The following is an 18918-nucleotide window of genomic DNA, read 5'->3' as shown; positions in this document are numbered from 1 at the left end:
TGGTTGGTGAGAGTAGCTAAAGAGAGGTATGAACAGCAGTTAGCTAATGAAGCTAAAAAGAATCCTAGGGAGTTCTTTCGATATGTAGCCAGCAAAAGAAGGAATGATTATGGAAGGATGACATTGATTGGAGGAAATGGTATAAAGACAGCTGTTGCAGAATGTGTGGTGGAGATACTTAATGAGCAGTTCATAAAGATCTTTCAATCTTGTGAATGTGACTTCATGGAGAGATTAAGAGCAGTTGATGATGGGGAGGAGAGACTGACTTTAAGTGAGCAGGAGGTGTTTGGGGAGTTGAGTAAACTAGATGTAAATAAGGCTGTGGGACTTGATAATATATCACCGCGTATTCTGAAGGAATGTGCCAGGGAGTTGACACCTGCCTTGACATATTTTTTTAATACGAGTCTTGCACTTGGTCAAGTCCCTAAAGAGTGGAAGGAGGGCAAGATTGTGCCACTTCATAAAGGAGGTGATCGAACTCAAGCATCAAACTATAAGCCTATCTGTGTGTCAGGTGTTGTGGTTAAGTTGTTGGAGAAGCTTGTGAGAACTAGGATCCAGAGTTGGGTTGACAACAATGGTATAATCTTTGATGGACAGCATGGATTTGTTAAAGGGAGGTCGTGTTTTAGTAATCTACTTACTTATTACAATAAAGTGACTGCTTCCTTGGACAGAGGAGAAGGATACACAGTAATATACTTGGATTTTGCAAAAGCTTTTGATAGAGTACCTCATGTTAAGTTGACAGTCAAACTAGAGCAGATGGGGTTGGATATTAGATTAGTGCATTGGATTGGAGACTGGCTATCTGATAGGTATCAACAAGTTGTGTATGGGGGTGCAATATCCAGGAAAAGGAAAGTCACTAGTGGAGTGCCTCAGGGATCTGTTTTAGGGCCATTACTATTTAACTTGTATATTAATGATATTGACGAAGATTTGGATGGAGATATTCAGTTGTTTGCAGATGATGCAAAGTTGGGACGAACCATAAAGAGTAGTGAAGATGTTGTGGCCTTGCAAGAAGACTTGAATAAATTGAGTGCTTGGGCAAGCAAATGGGGATGTGAGTTCAATGTTGCAAAATGTAAGGTTTTAAAATTTGGAAAACAAAGATGGGATGCAGAATTTATGCTTGGTGAGAATATATTGTTGGAAGTAGAGGAAATAAGAGATCTGGGAGTGATAGTGGATAAGGATCTAAAATTTAGGGGACACATCGCCAAAATTGTGAAGACAACACAAAGACTTCTGGGAATGATGAGGAGGACACTGACATGTAGAAGTAGGGAGATTCTTGTTCCATTGTATAAGGCTTTGATTAGGCCACACATGGACTATTGTGCCCAGATTTGGTCACCTGGTTTTCAGAAGGATGAAGAGATGTTGGAAAGGGTCCAAAGGCGACTGACTAAGGTAGTCTCTGACCTCTGGAATGTCGAGTATGAGGAAAGATTGAAAAGATGTAATTTGCAGAGTCTAGTGGAGAGAAGGAAGAGGGGAGATATGATAGAGACCTACAAGTTGGTAAGGGGTTGTTATAGGATCAATGGTGGAGAAGTTCTACAGAGAATAGTGGGAGATCAGGGGAGAACCAGAGGTCATACCTGGAAACTGTATAAAGAGGGTGTGAGTAGGGGAGTGAGAGGCAGGTTTTTTTCGTGCAGAGTTGTGAATGATTGGAATGCCTTGCCTGAGAGTGTGGTGTCTGCAGGGAGTTTGAATGTGTTTAAGACCCGGTATGATGAGATGTGTGTGAGATAAAAGGACCTCCTAGATGAGTCTTTGACTCCATGAGGTCTTGTTTAATAATAATAATAATAATAATAATAATAATTCAACATTTCAGTGAACAGAAACTACTTTAGTCAGTCGCTTCTGCACCCTTTCCAACACCTCTTCGTCATTTTGAAAACTAGGTGAAAATCTGTGCACAGTAGTCAATGTGGGACCAAATCAGAGCCTTATACCATTGAACAAAAATCTCGTTACTTCTACAAGTCGGTGTCCTCCACATCATTCCCAGAATTCACTGTGTTGTCCTCACAATTTTGGAAATGTGTCCTCTCAAGTTTAGATCCTTATCCACCATCACCCCAAGATCTATTATTTCTTCCACCTCTAACAATATATTCCCACCAAGCATAAATTCTACATCCCATCTTGTTTCACAAATTAAAACCTTACTTTTTGCAATATGGAACTGGTATTCTCACTGCTGTGCTGATTCACTTAATCTATTCAAGTCTTCTTATAAGGCTACAACATCAGCTCTACTCATCAGTTCACCCCAACTTTGCATCATCTGCAAACAACTGAATATCCTCATCCAAATCTTCCCCATTATCATTAACATACAGGTTAAACAGCAATAGCCCTAAAATGTATCCTTGAGGCACATTACTTGTAAATTTCCTCTTCCGAGATATTGCTCTCCTATACACAACTTGCTGATACCTATCAGAGAGCCAATCTCCGATCCAATGTACTAGTCTAATATCTAACCCCATCTGCTCTAGTTTGACTATCAACTTATCATGTGGTAATCCATCCATGTTTTATGGGAATCTGTCATGGAACTGACTGTACCATTAGCTCGGCACAGTCAGTTTCTAATACAATAGGACAGGTTCCTAGAGAGTGGTAGGAGAGTAAAATAGTACTGTTGCATATAAGAGTGGCAGTAGAATGGAGGTATCAAACTATAGGCCTGTTTGTATTTCTTCTGCAGTTTTATATATATATATATATATATATATATATATATATTTTTTTTTTTTTTTTTTTAATTTATATTTGGGCTGTTTAATGAAAGTCATGCAATGGGACAGGTTCCCAGAGAGGGGAAGGAGGATAAAATAGTTCCATTGCATAAGAGTGGCAATAGAATGGAGGTATCGAACTATAGGCCTATTTGTATTTCTTCTGCAGTTTTTTCTATTTTTTTTTTTAAATATTTTTTGGCTGTTTAATGAAAGTCATGAAATGGGACAGGTTTATAGAGAGTCGAAGGAGGGTAAAATAGTACCATTGCATAAGAGTAATAGTAGAATGGAGGTATCAAACTATAGGCCTGTTTGTATTTCTTCTGTAATTATTAAGGTTTTGGAGAAATTGGTAAGAGCTCATATATAGAATTGGGTAGATGGAGGGCAATATTATTTATGCAGGCCATGGATTTGTTAAAGGGTGCTCTTGTTTTAGTAATCTGGTAATAACCTTTTTACAATAGAGTAACAAAAGCAATGGATGAGGATAAGGGATATATACTTTCATTTTTTGGGGTGGATTTTTCAAAGGCATTTGACAAAGTGCCACATGACAAGTTGATTTTTAAATTGCACATATGGGTTTGGATATGAGGTTAGTGGATTGGATTGGTGATTACTTCTCTGGTAGCTATCAGAGAGTTGTATAAGGAGAAGCAGTATCAGGGAGAAGGAAGGTTACAAGTGGAGTTCCACAGGGTTCAGTACTGGGACGATTACTGTTCAAATTTATGTTATTGTGACTGGAACTACATGGAGATATTCAGTTGTTTGCAGGATATGAGGTTTGAGAGGATTATGAGTAATAGTGCTGATGTTCTAGCTCTTCAAGAGGATTTGAATAAGCTGGACGGGTAGGCAAATGAATGAGGATTTCAGTTTAATGTAACAAATGTAAGGTTTTAAATTTGGGGATCCACAGACGGGATACTTTGTTAAATTGTGAATGAAACTATGTTGTGTAATTTATTTTTTTTTTATTCACATTTAACATTGCTTATTATGTATTAATCATGATTTGTATAAAAATTAATTATTATTCCTTAATTTAGGATTACTATTTAAATATTTATTCTAAACTTAACCTACTATTAATTTATTAAGTAATAATATGTGCAGAATTTATAACTAAAATATATATATGATGTAATGAAAAGTATTATTATAATTAATTCTATGCGTAATGAAAAAGCTGATTAAGTAGCTTAAATATTCTGTTTATTCTTATTTGTGAAAATTTAACGTTACGTAATCACTCATGTAGTAGTAGAGCATTGTATTACATTAGCGAAATGTTTGCGTTCATTTGTTGTCATGGAGATGCATGAAATAAACAAGCACGAGTCGAATTTTAAGTTTTAAAATTAATTAAAAATTAAAACCTTTGGACTGAAAGGAGAGGAACAGATATATAACATTTTTAATTAGAGAGGAGAAAGGAAGTTTTTGTGGAGCGGGAAGGAAGGTAGGATACAAGCAAAGGAAGTGGAAGAAAATTATAAGTTCTCTAGGACAGAAATTCATGAGAATAGTGCTTAGAAGTGAGCCAAAACATAGTGAATCATATACTTAGCTGCAAGTGAAGTCAGCTGTGTTGTATAGGAAAATTAATGCCGTATCCGGATAAATAAAGAGCTGGACATTCAATGGAAACTTCTGATTAGTTCCAGTTAGTCTAGGATTACGTCTTAATTCTATGTTGCCCTGAGAAGAATTATATTGAAATTAACTAGTTTGAGAAATCAGTGCCTTATTGATGTGTTTTTTTTGAGTAGTGAAGCGCAATTAACAGTAGTTCAGTTAAATCGTTGGAGAATTTTTATTAATGTGTTCCGCTAACGTAAATAAGTTAATTCATAAGTGTGCTCACAATTAATTGATGTATTGAAGATTGTATCTGGTAAGAGTAGTCATATTTGTTTGTTTATTCTAACATTAACATATCTTCGAAGTTCAAAGTCCGAAATAAGATTGCTTGGAATATTGTCTACCTTGATTAGTGCTTCCTGTGAATTTAAACATTAAGTACAGCTGATGGATATGTGGAGACTGATTAAATAAGAAGTTTCGTTTTATTAACTTGAGTTAATAAAGCTTGTGATCTTGAAGCTGTGAATTGTATGCGAAAGTTTAGAACATTGAATTGGCATGAGTGACTTAGCAAGATGTATTAAGTTAATTGTATTGTTTCATTTTAAAGCAGAATTCTTGTATTTGTTATATATATCATATATTAAATGTTTTATTTTGTTAATCTAAATATTGTGTTTGCCTGAATTCCTTTTTATTGCACCGTTCATAAATATTCGAATCTTGCAGGAACCCCAAGTGGAATAGTAAATAATTCGGCCTAAATAAATGAGGAGACTGCTAACTTAATTAAGAATTGATCCTACTACTTTATATAGACTAATCTAAAAATAGGGTGGCACAGTATAATCATAAATTTCCCTACTTTTGGATCGGTGATCAATTTGCAGTTAGTTGTTATATTGATAAGAGTGACTTGAACCAAGATGGCGGATTTAGAACATAACATGAATATAGAAAGTCACGACAACTTCATATCAGTGGCAGCCCGTACATAAGCACTGTGACACTGCAGCATCCCCGAAGGAAAAAGTTACTGTTTATAAATAATAACAATGCTTACAACATCATATAAATGCAACATAACATGTTAATGGTTACAGCATGTTTCGACATTGTTTGAATAGTTAATAATTGGAATTGTTTGATTAATGCTTTAGATTACGAAACAAATACACTGCCATCTAATGCAGTGTCAATATTGTTACGTTTGACCAATCGCAGCCAGTCTTGTCGATATTCGTTTGTGCTTGTGATTGCACATTACAAGTCATTCCAACACTGCTCGTTGAGCAGTGTATCAGTGTATCGTATGCTTACGCGTTATTTTTGTGAGATACGAAACTTTCATTATTGGTGTTTGTTCGTGATGAGGGTGAAATATTTTTAATAAAGCAATTTTTTAATATGTAAATTTATTTATTAATAAATTGGTTACTGATTAGGAAAAAAAGAATTTTTTTTTTTTAAATTTTGTATCCAGCATCCCCACTTAAAATTTTCACTGGCCACCACTGCTGCATATACACTTGGTGGGGTTATACTGGGAGAAGTGGAGAAAGCAAGAGGTCAGGTCTCAGAGGTGATTGTAGATAAAAATTTGAAGTTCTGAGGAAATATTTCAGAGGTTGTGAAGACACCTCAGAGAATGGATGCAATGTTCAGGAGGATATTGACTGCAGTCCCATTGTATAAAGCTATGATCAGACTGATCATAGCTTTATACAATATGCATATGAACTTCTGTGCTTACATCTGGTCACTGGGATTTGAAGGGAATGAAGTATACTTGGAGAAGGTACAGAGATGGATAACAAAAATGATATCAGCACTGTATAATGTTGATTACGAGGACAGACTGAGTACATGCAGACTGCATATACTCAGTTTGGTGAACAGAAGACAAAGGGGGGATATGGGAGAGAATTTAAGCTGTTGAAAGGTTACGATCATGTTAACACAGAGATTTTTCATATGGTAGAATGAAGGAAAGATCATTGTACTTAAGGTGTCTTTGATACTAAGGCAAAATTTAACATCATTGAACTAATTTTCACATAAATTTTATTTCTGTCTCAATTTTTTGAAGTCCAGTGAGAGTAGGTCATTTATGTATATGAGGAAGAGAGAATTGGTGAAAGTATAGAGCCTTGGGATACTCTAGCACTGGTGGGAAAATGCACTTGAAATAAAAGACAAATCTAAACAAAGTGCATGTGTACTTTGTTTAGAATGTTTAGAAAAGAAAATGAACTGCAAATAAAAGACAAATCTAAACAAAGTACATTTTCCTACCAGTGCACATACACACACACATGTTAAAGATACCAAGTCATTTTAAATATGAACCTGATCTTTTTTACTCCATTTCCCAAGTAAGCAAACAGACAAGTCAGTCAAGTTTGTGCCTGCAAGTGTTGCAAGTCTAGCTGACTGTGCACATAGTGCAAGTACAAGGCAACTCATGGTAAAGGTAGAATAAGCTCTGATTACTATTCTTAATATTTACCCTTAATGAAAAAGCACATCTCCTGGAGGAGATGTATGATGCTATGTATTAAAGGCAAGGGGGCCACTACCCAGACCGGTTTCGACCTTTATTGAGGTCTCATCAGTGGCAGCCAGGCTAAGAAATACTAAGTTTTAAGTAATACAGAGCTTATAAATATTTTACCAACACAAATTACCATAAGGTGCTTTGACCTTATTAAATAAAAATCTCAGGATGAGAGATAGACGTAGAAAGTTTTTTACCTTGGGTGTAATATATGTTAAAGATACCAAGTTATTTTAAATATAAACCTGTTTTTTTTTTACTCCATTTCCCAAGTAAGCAAACAGACAAATCAGTCAAGTTTGTGCCTGCAAGTGTTGCAAGTCTAGCTGCCCAAGGTAAAAAACTTTCTACATCTATCTCTCATCCTGAGATTTTTATTTAATACGGTCAAAGCACCTTATGGTAACTTGTGTTGGTAAAATATTTATAAGCTCTGTATTACTTAAAACTTGGTATTTCTTAGCCTAGCTCTCACTGATGAGATCTCAATAAAGGTCGAAACCGGTCTGGGTAGTGGCCCCTTGCTTTTAATACATAGCATCATATATCTCCTCCAGGAAATGTGCTTTTCATTAAGGGTAAATATTAAGAATAGTGATCGGAGCTTATTCTACTTTTACCACGAGTTGCCTTGTACTTGCACTATGTGCACAGTCAGCTAGACTTGCAGGCACAAACTTGACTGATTTGTCTGTTTGCTTACTTGGGAAATGGAGTAAAAAAAACCAGGTTTATATTTAAAATAATTTGATATCTTTAACATATATTATACCCAAGGTAAAAAACTTTCTACACACACACACGCATAAAAAAATATATGTATATACAATAAAATATATTATAGTCCGACCACATAAGGGAGAGTTTCCATTGGCAGACTGCCAAGAAGAGTCAATTCATGTTGAAGGGGAGAAAGAAATAAGGCGACGAACAAACTGGTCAACAACACACGAAATCACATGCTTTATAGGTAAAATTTTCCGACTGTTATACAAGCAAAATAGTTACCACTTTAAAAACTACAATGATCATAATAAACAACTCAAAATGTGTAATAATAAACAACTCATCCCACAATACGGATTGATTACCCTATTATCAGAATGGATTCTCCTTCTGTTGACATGCACAGAAGGGTCGAAGGGTCTCGTATCTGTGGGCATACAATAATAAAACTATTTATATCCTTGATGGATACTGTATGCATTACAAAATGCAGATGAAATTAAGCAAATTTAAACAAAGTACTTTGTTCCAAAAAAAAAATATATATATGTATATATATAAATATATATATATATGCAGGTATCCCTCGATTAACGCTATTAATTAATTCCTCGATGTTACCGCGTATATCAAAATCGCGTTAATCAAATCTAATAATCAATGGTAAAAAGTACAATTTGTCCCTGATCGATTACTGCACTAATAGTTCGTTTTATATGGTACTCTTTTAGGAAAGTAAAAAATGAATGCAAAGTAAATGTTTAATAAATACTTGTACTTACATTAGTTACTGCAATTTTTTTAATCGAAAGAAGTTATAAAGAGTTGTTCGAACAGTTTTAGTTTTTTTTCTTATCGGCGCAAATTCTACAATAACAAGCAAAATGACTCTCATGACCTCGGCAAACAAGCACATTCTTCGATTAACATCTGGATCCATATCCATTACTTGCTGCTTAAGTGATTCTAAAGAGCAAATTCCATCCAGTTCTTTGATTGTTATTTCCTTTGGAACCTCATTTTCACATTCCATTTGTTCGTTGTCTTCATATGTGTGTTGTTCAATTTCAAGAAGATTGTTGTCACTGAAATCTTTTGAATTTGAATCCAATAATTCTTTCACATCTTCTGCATCAACAACCATCAAAACCAAGGTCTTCACCCATTGCAACGATTTCTTTGACCACGTTGTCCACAGGATTTTGAAAACAACCTAAATCATTAGCGCATTCTGGCAGAAAGTTTTTCCAAACAGCTTTCATGCAATTAGAAGACACTTGTTCCAACGAGTCACGAATGTTCTCAATTGCGTGATTAATGTTAAATTTTTTCCAAAATTTTTGGAGCGTAATCGCATTTTCTCCCATTGCTGTTTCTACTGCCTTTGATAATGTCTTTTTAAGAAAATAGGCTTTGAAAGTTGCAATGACGTCCATGTCCATAGGTTGTAACAATGATGTTGTATTTGGTGTGAAAAATAAAACTTTCACATTCTCCCACAGATCATTAAGAGAATTTGGATGACCACGAGGCTAGCAGCCTCGTGGCATGAGCATGATTTTGCATGGCAAATTTAAAGGCGCGTTAATCAAAACTCTTGCCATGTATATCAAGGGATTGCCGCAATTCATTTTGCTGCAATAATCAAATCTGCGATAAGCAAAACCACGTTAAGCAAGGGATGCCTGTGTGTGTGTGTGTGTGTGTGTGTGTGTGTTAAAAATTCTTTCTTACTTTAGCTTATGCAATGCAGATAACTGAAACTTTTTAATGAGACTGTTATGCATATATTTGTATTAAACCCTTACTAATTACTAGAAAGAATAAAATCTATTTCATTGCAAAAGTGGAATTGAATGATATGAAAAAAAATTTAATTATCACCATAAGTTACTGCTAGAAAAATTTTATAAAGATTCCAAACTTACCAGAATGAAGCTGATATTGTAAATCTTTGCACTTCTGATGGTGATGCAAGATAAATCCCATGTCCATTAGTACCAAAACAAAATGTTTTTAATATCCTAAATCATATCAGGAAAAGATCTATTGAAATTTCCTCCAGTTATTTGTTTTTAATGCAAAAGATTAATATTAACATATCAAATATAAATATTTGCAGATTTATGACTCTGTTTTAAATATAAATAGTCCAGCACTTCAAGATTTGATTAATTCAAACACAATTACAGTGATCTCTCAGTGATTAAAATTTCAAATAACAAAATCACAGTAAAGTCCTTAAATGGGTATTCATATTGTCTGACTGGAGAAATAGCTCCATAAAAATATCTGTAGTTAACCTGAAAAAATTGATTTCTAATGTGATTGGATAATTTAGAGATCAGTGTATGTTGAGGAGAGATCAGGAACAGATGGAGTGAGCAGACAAGTGAGTGATGTGCACGTGGACAAGCTTAGATATTAGTAGTTATTTATTGCGGGTTCAGCAGTATAATTCATATCACCAAAGAAGCAAAATAATTAGGGATTTATTTATTTAACTACCAATATTTCACTAGTTTTCAAACTAGCATCTTCACAGTACAACTATTTTGTCAGTGTACACAAGCACTGTCAATCAGTTATTATTATTATTATTATCTGAGACATCCAAGGAGTCAAGGACTCACTGAGGGAGGCTATAAATCATCCAAAAAACAAGCTGTCATTCCCTCCCACCGTTCCCTTCATTCACACTAGATGCACTCACTACCCCTGAAGGCAAACTATTTCACTCACTCACTGCTCTCTGGGAGAAAAACCTATCTCTTACCCTTTCTTGACTGTGAACAAACATAACTTCCATGAATGCTTCTGTGTTCTTTCCCCACCTTCCATATATAACGAAAAATTTCATCAGATGAAATCCTATAACATCCATTCAAAAGTTTATAGACCTCTATCATATCAGCCCTCTTTCTCCTGTAGAGGAGAAAGAGAGCTGATATGATATGAACAACCAGAGTCGCCAATCCACATACACGCAATCTGTCCTCATAATCTAAATCCCATAATCTGGATATAATCTTTGTAACTCTTCTTTGCCCTTTCTACAGCTTTTTTATCCCCTTGGAACCTGGGAGACTATATCTGTGCACAATAATCCAGGTGTGGTTTGTCAAAGCTTTATAAAGAGGCGAAATGACTTCCTTATCCTTACATGTCAAGGTTTGCTTCACCATCACAACTATCCTCTGATTTGTAAAACTTTACACTTATAATTTTTTTTGTAACTTTTCCTATGTAACCTTTGCGGCGAGAAAGGCTTATTAGTGGGACAAATTAACAACTGTAATAGAAAAAGATGAAAAGAAGCAAAATCCTAATTTTGGTGACCTCTAATATTAGTTTAGAAACATTTATAAATATTAAGTTGAAGTTGATTTTAAAACAATTGTTTCCCACATTTTTGATAAATTAATACAGTGATAGATATTGAGATTTGGGAATGTTTTACTGTTGCTGCTGTAAAAAAGATCACTCTCTCTCCAACTTGTAATGCATAGTCTGCCAGTCCATATCTGATTTGATGTAATGATAGCAGTGAAATGCATTTTCTATATTCTTTGAGGCAGATGTAATCAGATCTTTCTGTCTAGTTATCCAATTCATTGGTTTAAGGCACATATGGACAACCCCTGACCCGCAGGCCGGATCCAGCCTCTACTTCTTTGATCCGGCCCTAATCTATTTCAGCGAAGTTTGTCTGATTCATGGTGGGAGAAAACATGGTGTGTTCTAATAACTCACATTAAGCTGATGTCATATGACTTGTGCAAAACACACTATGTTTTCTGGAATCAAGGTCTCTTTCTCACTTTGACTAGCGGCGTGTGTGAACGTGTTACAACTTGTCAGTTCGGTACTAGCGTTGGTGTTGTGCTTTGTTCAGTGCCTGCGTTGATGTTGTGTTCTGTTCAATGTCTGTGATGTAGAAGACAGTTTTCTTTGACAGTTCTGAATATCGCTTATAAATTTGGGACAATGTCAGGGGTTATTGCAAAAAAAAAAAAAAGTAGTTGCAGAGAATCGTCAATTTCAAGACAACCAGATTATTATTATTATTATTATTATTATTAAACAAGACCCCATGGAGTCAAAGACTCATCTAGGAGGTCCTTTTATCTCACACACATCTCATCATACTGTGTCTTAAACACATTCAAACTCTTTGTAGACACCACACTCTCAGGCAAGGCATTCCAATCATTCACAACTCTGCACGAAAAAAACCTGCCTGTCACTCCCCTACTCACACCCTCCTTATACAGTTTCCAGGGATGACCTCTGGTTCTCCCCTGATCTCCCACTATTCTCTGTAGAACTTCTCCACCATTGATCCTATAACAACCCCTTACCAACTTGTAGGTCTCTATCATATCTCCCCTCTTCCTTCTCTCCACTAGACTCTGCAAATTACATCTCTTCAATCTTTCCTCATACTCGACATTCCAGAAGTCAGAAACTACCTTAGTCAGTCGCCTTTGGACCCTTTCCAACATCTCCTCATCCTTCTGAAAACCAGGTGACCAAATCTGGGCACAATAGACCATGTGTGGCCTAATCAAAGCCTTATACAATGGAACAAGAATCTCCCTTCTTCTACACATCAGTGTTCTCCGCATCATTCCCAGAAGTCTTTGTGTTGTCTTCACAATTTTGGTGATGTGTCCCCTAAATTTTAGATCCTTATCCACTATCACCCCCAGATCTCTTATTTCCTCTACTTCCAACAATACATTCTCACCAAGCATAAAGTCTGCATCCCATCTTTGTTTTCCAAATTTTAAAACCTTATATTTTGCAACATTGAACTCACATCCCCATTTGCTTGCCCAATCACTCAATTTATTCAAGTCTTCTTGCAAGGCCACAACATCTTCACTACTCTTTATGGTTCGTCCCAACTTTGCATCATCTGCAAACAACTGAATATCTCCATCCAAATCTTTGCCAATATCATTAATATACAAGTTATATAGTAATGGCCCTAAAACAGACCCCTGAGGCACTCCACTAGTGACGTTCCTTTTCCTAGATATTGCACTCCCATACACAACTTGTTGATACCTATCAGATAGCCAGTCTCCAATCCAATGCACTAATCTAATATCCAACCCCATCTGCTCTAGTTTGACTGTCAACTTATCATGAGTTACTTTATCAAAAGCTTTTGCGAAATCCAAGTATATTACTTTGTATCCTTCTCCTCTGTCCAAGGAAGCAGTCACTTTATTGTAATAAGTAAGTAGATTACTAAAACATGACCTCCCATTAGCAAATCCATGCTGTCCATCAAAGATTATACCATTGTTGTCAACCCAACTCTGGATCCTAGTTCTCACAAGCTTCTCCAACAACTTAACCACAACAACACCTGACACACAGATAGGCCTATAGTTTGATGCTTGAGTTCGATCACCTCCTTTATGAAGTGGCACAATCTTGCCCTCCTTCCACTCCTTAGGAACTTGACCAAGTGATTTGACACCTCATTGATAATTACATCCTCCGAGATGGAGGATTATTATTTTATTCTGAATAAAGGTTTGCCTGTATGTTTGCTGTGCAACGAATCCGTATCTGTCAACAAAGAATACAACTTGAAGAGACACTTTACTTTGAGAAATGCAGATCACCCAAAAATTAATGGACAACTACGAAAAGATGAAATACAGAAGTTGAAGAAGAACTTGGATACCTAGCAGCAAATGTTCAACAAGCAAAGAATGCAGCACCACAGCATTGTCAAAGCCAGCTTTGTGGTAAGCAAAAAAATCGCTAAATATTCTAAGTCATTTGGTGAAGGAGAATTTATCAAAGTATGTCTGCTGGATGTTGAAAGTATAATATATACTATATGTTCAAGTATAATATGTAATATTATACATAATCACATATGTACAAGTATAATATGTAATATAATCTGCTGGATGTTGCAAGTATAATGTGATGTTACAAGGATTTCAACATCACAGAAGAATTATTGCCGCTTCGGCTGTTAAAAGGAATAACTACCGGCGAAGATATATTTGAAACAGTCAACACAGTCTTCAAGAGATTTGGGCTTAAACGGCATTCACTATCTGGCATATGCACTGATGGAGCCCCTGCAATGGTTGGTGCACAGAAGGGATTTATTGGAATAGTTCATGAAAGAGCAAGAGAACTACAGATCCATCTGGAAAATTTAACAAATTTTCACTGCATTATCCACCAACAAAATCTGTGTGCAGAATCGATTAAATTCACAAATGTTATGGAAGTTGTAGTAGCCAGTATTAACTTTATTAAGTCATGTGCACTTAATCACCGCCAATTTAAGGAGTATTTGGCAGACCTATTTTCGGATTATGAAGATGTGTCTTATTATTGTGAAGTGAGGTGGTTGAGTAAAGGTAAAATGTTAAAACCATTTTATGATCTGAGACAAGATATTGCAGATTTTATGGACATAAAAGGAAACACAATTAACCAAATAAAAGATGATGCACAGAAGTGATAGCGGGTGTGTGATTTAGCATTCCTTGTAGATGTCACCGGATACCTAAACGAACTGAATCTTAAATTGCAAAAACAAGGACAATTGGTTCATGAACTGCATAGACATGTCAAAGCTTTTTGTAATAAACCAAGATTGTTGGAAAGTCAGATAAGAGCCTAATAATTGTTATCATTTTCCTACTCTAGCAACTCATAAAAATATCCCTTATAATTGTTATGGAGATGAACTGAAGGCACTAATAGAGCAATTTGATACAAGGTTTGCTGACATCAAAAACAAAGACTCTATATTCGCTATGTTTGCTCGTCTGATGGATGCTGATGTAAATAATGAAAGAAAACTTACAGATGGAACTTACTGAGCTTCAGGCAGATTTAGTGCTAAAATCACAATTTAACAACATTGCTTTGATGGATTTTTATAAATTTTATTTGGTGGAAGAAAAATATACAAATTTATGTGCCTTTTCAAGAAAAATCATTTGTCTTTTCAGCAGCACATATATGTGTGAACAGTTTTTTCCGAGGATGAAATACAATAAATCAAAAATTCAGAGACAAGAATAACGGACGAAAACCTTGAAAATTCTATGCGATTATCCTTAAGTAATATTAACGTCAATATTGATAGTCTCGTAGTTGAAGTACAAGGCCAATCTTCACATTAAATTGTTAACTCATTCATTATATTATAAAATTTATGTAGAGCTTTATACCAAAGCATTATATAATAAATAAATTAAATATGAAGTAGCAACTTGTTTTAATTCATTTAATATTAATTTATTTTATTTAATAATTTGGACCGGCCCCGGAGACAGAATGATAACTTGGCCCCTGAACTAGGAATGGTTGCCCAGGCATGGTTTAAGGCATTACAAACACTATGAGCAGTGACAGAGGACCCAAGTTCATCCTTGGGTGAATGGTGAAGGTTACTAGTTTGATATGTGTTTGAATACGATGTGGAGCTTATATTTATTAAGCATTCTCTCATGTTTATGTATGTGGCCTGGATATATGGGATGGTGATAGTTAGGGATCCCAGATGTCCCTTAAAATATGGAATCGTTCCGTTTTTGGCAAACGCGTCCCATTGTTGCGAGAAAACTCTTCGGGACAGCTTTTTGTCCTGTATTTTAGAGTTCAAGACTGAATAACAAAATCAATGAGTTACAATTTCTATTCTATTACAAAAATTGCTCTCCTTCATTGCAGGGAACTGTAGATGCGTTGTTATTTCTCAAGGCGAGTGATGGCAACACTGCAACAATGATAAGGTCATTAGAACAGTGTGCACGTGCATTGACATATTGGCATGTGCCATGATATTGGCTCAGCTTTAAATAGCATTGAACGATCCGCTTGGCCCACACCATTTTAGAAGCTTGCTCCAAGAGAAACAGGTTGCTGCTTGCAGAGTATTAATTACTGCATAGCTGCTGTTAAAATGTATGGATTTTCAATTCTCCTGTGGCCCTGTTGTACATTGAAAATGCCGAAAAGGAAGTGTAATTATACAGATGCTTTAAAAACTCAATTTCTGTTTTTAAAAAAATCTACTAAATTGGGCGAGACAGATAAAGTGGAGTGTACAGTTTGTGGTGGCTTGTTTAGTGCCAAGCATGGCGGAAAGTCTGACATTACCCAGCACATTGCTACAAAAAGACATAAATCTGCATCTCGAGCTAGTACAAGTGCAAAAGTCAGTGATTTTTTTTACCAAGAAAGAGATGGGAAGTGGAAGAGAATCTCGCTGCAGAAGAAGCAACTTTCGTGTATTACACGTGTTTTCACAACCAGAGTTTTCGATCAATGGAGTGTACATCTAAAATAATACATAAGTTATATGATAGAAAATTTATGTGTAGGCAAACAAACACACAAGCGTTAATTGTAAATGTTTTGGCTCCATTTGCAATCAAGCAATTCAAACTGGAAATGGAGAAAGCAAATTATATATCTATCCTGATTGATGCTTGAAACCATGGTGCTTCAAAATTAGCGCCATTGATAATTCGATATTTCGTTCCAGAAAAACGCGTTAAAACCATGATTCTAGAATTTACAGACCTTCCTAGTGAAAGTGCAGAATGACTTATGGATTACATATGGGGTGTGTTAAAATCTTGGAAGATTAAAGACAAAGTCAAAGCCTTGTCAGCGGACAATACTAATAGTAACTTCGGTGGATGTTCGAGAAAGGGAAGCAACAACGTGTACCATAAATTGAGAACTAGGTTTGGCTGCGAATTGATTGGAGTTGGTTGCTCAGCTCATATTTTAAACAATGCTGAGCAAACTGCAGCTGATACATTGCCAGTAGACATTTAGGCTGTTATAGCTAAAATATTTCAACACTTTCATATATACTCTGTAAGAGTCCCTAAAAGAATTTTGTGAATTTGTGGACAATAAGTATAAAACAGTTCTAGGACACTCGAAGACAAGGTGGCTGTCGTTGCATCCAGCTATCAAAAGGTTGAATGAAATGTATGAAGGACTTAAAGCCTATTTTCTTTCAATAGATAAATGTTCGACAATGTTGAAAGGCTTTTTCCAGAACTCAGTGTCGAAGCTGTTTTCTACTTTTCTGGAGTTGCAATGTGAAATGTTTCATACCACTATCAGGAACATAGAAGGCGAAACAATATCTTTCGTTGAAGCACAGTCAATTATACAATCACTGGTTGGAAAAATTGAAATGAGAAGAGATGAACATTTGACAAATACCTCCGAAGAGAAGTTACTTCTTGAGTTGCAAGAAGTAGGCATTCCAATCTCATGAAATTGATTTCTACAACACATGTGTCATATATAAAAGAATGGTCACAGTATATGCTGAAATTAGACAGTATGTCTTGGGTGAAACTGAGAACAGCATTATGTTGGGAAAATGTTCTTCAAACAGTCCAAACTATTAATCACACTGCTGCCATATCAAACATTGTTGAATCTGATTTGTCTGATGAAATAATGATAGTGAAAACAGCTCTGAAGTCCAGAGAAGATAGTGAAGTGAAGGACAAGAAAATATTGAAGGAGAACTATTAAATTTAAAGAAAGTAGTGGAGTTCGTTATGTGTATCCCTGGAACAAATGCGTGTGTTGAAAGATTATTTTCTCGCATGAACGCACTGTGGACTGATGAGAAAAACAAATTGTCTATAAAAACTGTAAAATCAATGCTTATTGTAAAATCATTCTTCAGTGAGGATTGAGTAGTTTTTAATGACATCATTCTTAAAAATAAACAGTTGTTAAGCGAAATTCATTCTTCAGAAAAATATTGCAAGAGTGAGCAAGACTGATTGATTAATAAGAATACTGTCAGGTGAGAAGAGCATTACTGTATTAACAATCTATTTTGTATCTATAATAGTAAGTAAAAAACCAGCCCAGCCACTGGGGAGGGCAAGTTAGCCCATCTCGGTGAGGGTCCCAAGCCCGAATAAATGGGGAGGGTTGGCATCAGGAAGGGCATCCGGAAGTAAAAAAACATCCCAAAACCAGGGATGAAATGTCGAATAACGGAGAAAGGACAACAGCTAGGGCATCCCCCGTAAACGACACGCAGTTCTGTCGCCTGAGGACTGTGAGAAGTGGACTTGGGCTACCGAACCAAGGATGGGTTCGGCTAAAGAAGCGAGTCCAACAGAAAGAGAGTGTGTAAAGTAAGAATCAGGTCGCTGAATGAAGGTACAATGAATGAGAAGAATAGGGAGATAGTAGACATGATGAGAAGAAGGAAGCTGAAGATCTTGTGCAAGTAGGAGACAAGGTGGAAGGGCAATAAAGCAAAGGAGCTGGTGGAAGGATATAAACTGTTTTACAGCGGAGTGAATGAGAATGGAAGAAACAGAGTTGGAATCATTATCGACAAGGAGCTGAAGGGTGGAGTCTGCGAGGTGTGCCGGAAAAACGATCGGATCATGAGTGTTAAGCTTGAGATTGGAGGAAGTGTGGCTGTGATAGTGTGTGGATATGCTCCACAAGTAGGTTGTGATGAGGAGGAGAAAGAGACATTCTGGAGAGAACTAGACCAGGTAGTAATGGGCATCCCTGATGGTGAGAGAGTAATTGTCGGAGCAGACCTGAATGGGCATGTAGGAAGGCGATGAAGTGGTGAAGAAAGGGTGCACAGGGGTTGGAGTAGTGGTGAAAGAAATGAAGAAGGTAAAAGAATCGTAGAGCATGCTGTGGCTTTGACCTAGCTATAGCTAACACGTGGTTTAAGAAGAGAGTTAGACACCTGATAACTTATGAGAGCAGGAATAGGATGAGTCAAATTAACTATATTATGTGCAGAAGGAAACATCTGAAGGAGGTGAAAAACTGTAAAGTGATTAACGGAGAAAGTGTAGCGGCACAGCACAGGTTGGTTGTAGCAGACTGTGATATAAAAGGGGAAAAGAAGAATAGACGGAAGTAGCGGAAAGATAGGAAAATAAAGTGATGGAAATTGGAAGAGGAAAGTCCAAGGAATGAGTTTAAAGAAAAGGTATTGGAAGGAATAAAGTTACCAGAGGATGTGGAAGAATGGTGGGATGTAAATAGTCGGAATATTAGAAAAATTGAAGAAGAGGTGCTCGGCATAACATCAGGAAAGGGGCTGCCTGAGGATAAGGAGGCATGGGGGTGGAATGAAGACGTACAGTTGAAGATCAGGGAAAAGAAAGAGGCAAAGGAAAAATGGGACATGACTGGAACCAGAGCCGACAAGGAGGCATATAGATTAGCGAAGAAAAGTGAAAAGAGAGC

General features: G+C 36.2%; 1 protein-coding gene across 1 annotated transcript in view; it reads right to left on the bottom strand.

Moving 5' to 3' along the window:
* Window positions 1–18918, bottom strand: part of LOC150095920 (syntaxin-binding protein 5-like) — a 549764-nt gene that overhangs the window by 34713 nt on the left and 496133 nt on the right. Inside the window, exon 26 of the mRNA XM_090409567.1 lies at window positions 9579–9674. Coding sequence (XP_090265693.1) covers window positions 9579–9674 — 96 coding nt within the window. The remainder of the gene's footprint in view (window positions 1–9578; window positions 9675–18918) is intronic.

This window comes from Typopeltis vanoorti, chromosome 19 (assembly GCF_054136105.1).
Source record: "Typopeltis vanoorti isolate ZY-2024b chromosome 19, IOZ_Tvanoo_1.0, whole genome shotgun sequence".
NCBI classification, from domain to species: Eukaryota; Metazoa; Arthropoda; class Arachnida; order Uropygi; family Thelyphonidae; genus Typopeltis; species Typopeltis vanoorti.
This window is presented reverse-complemented; position numbering and strand designations above follow the sequence as displayed.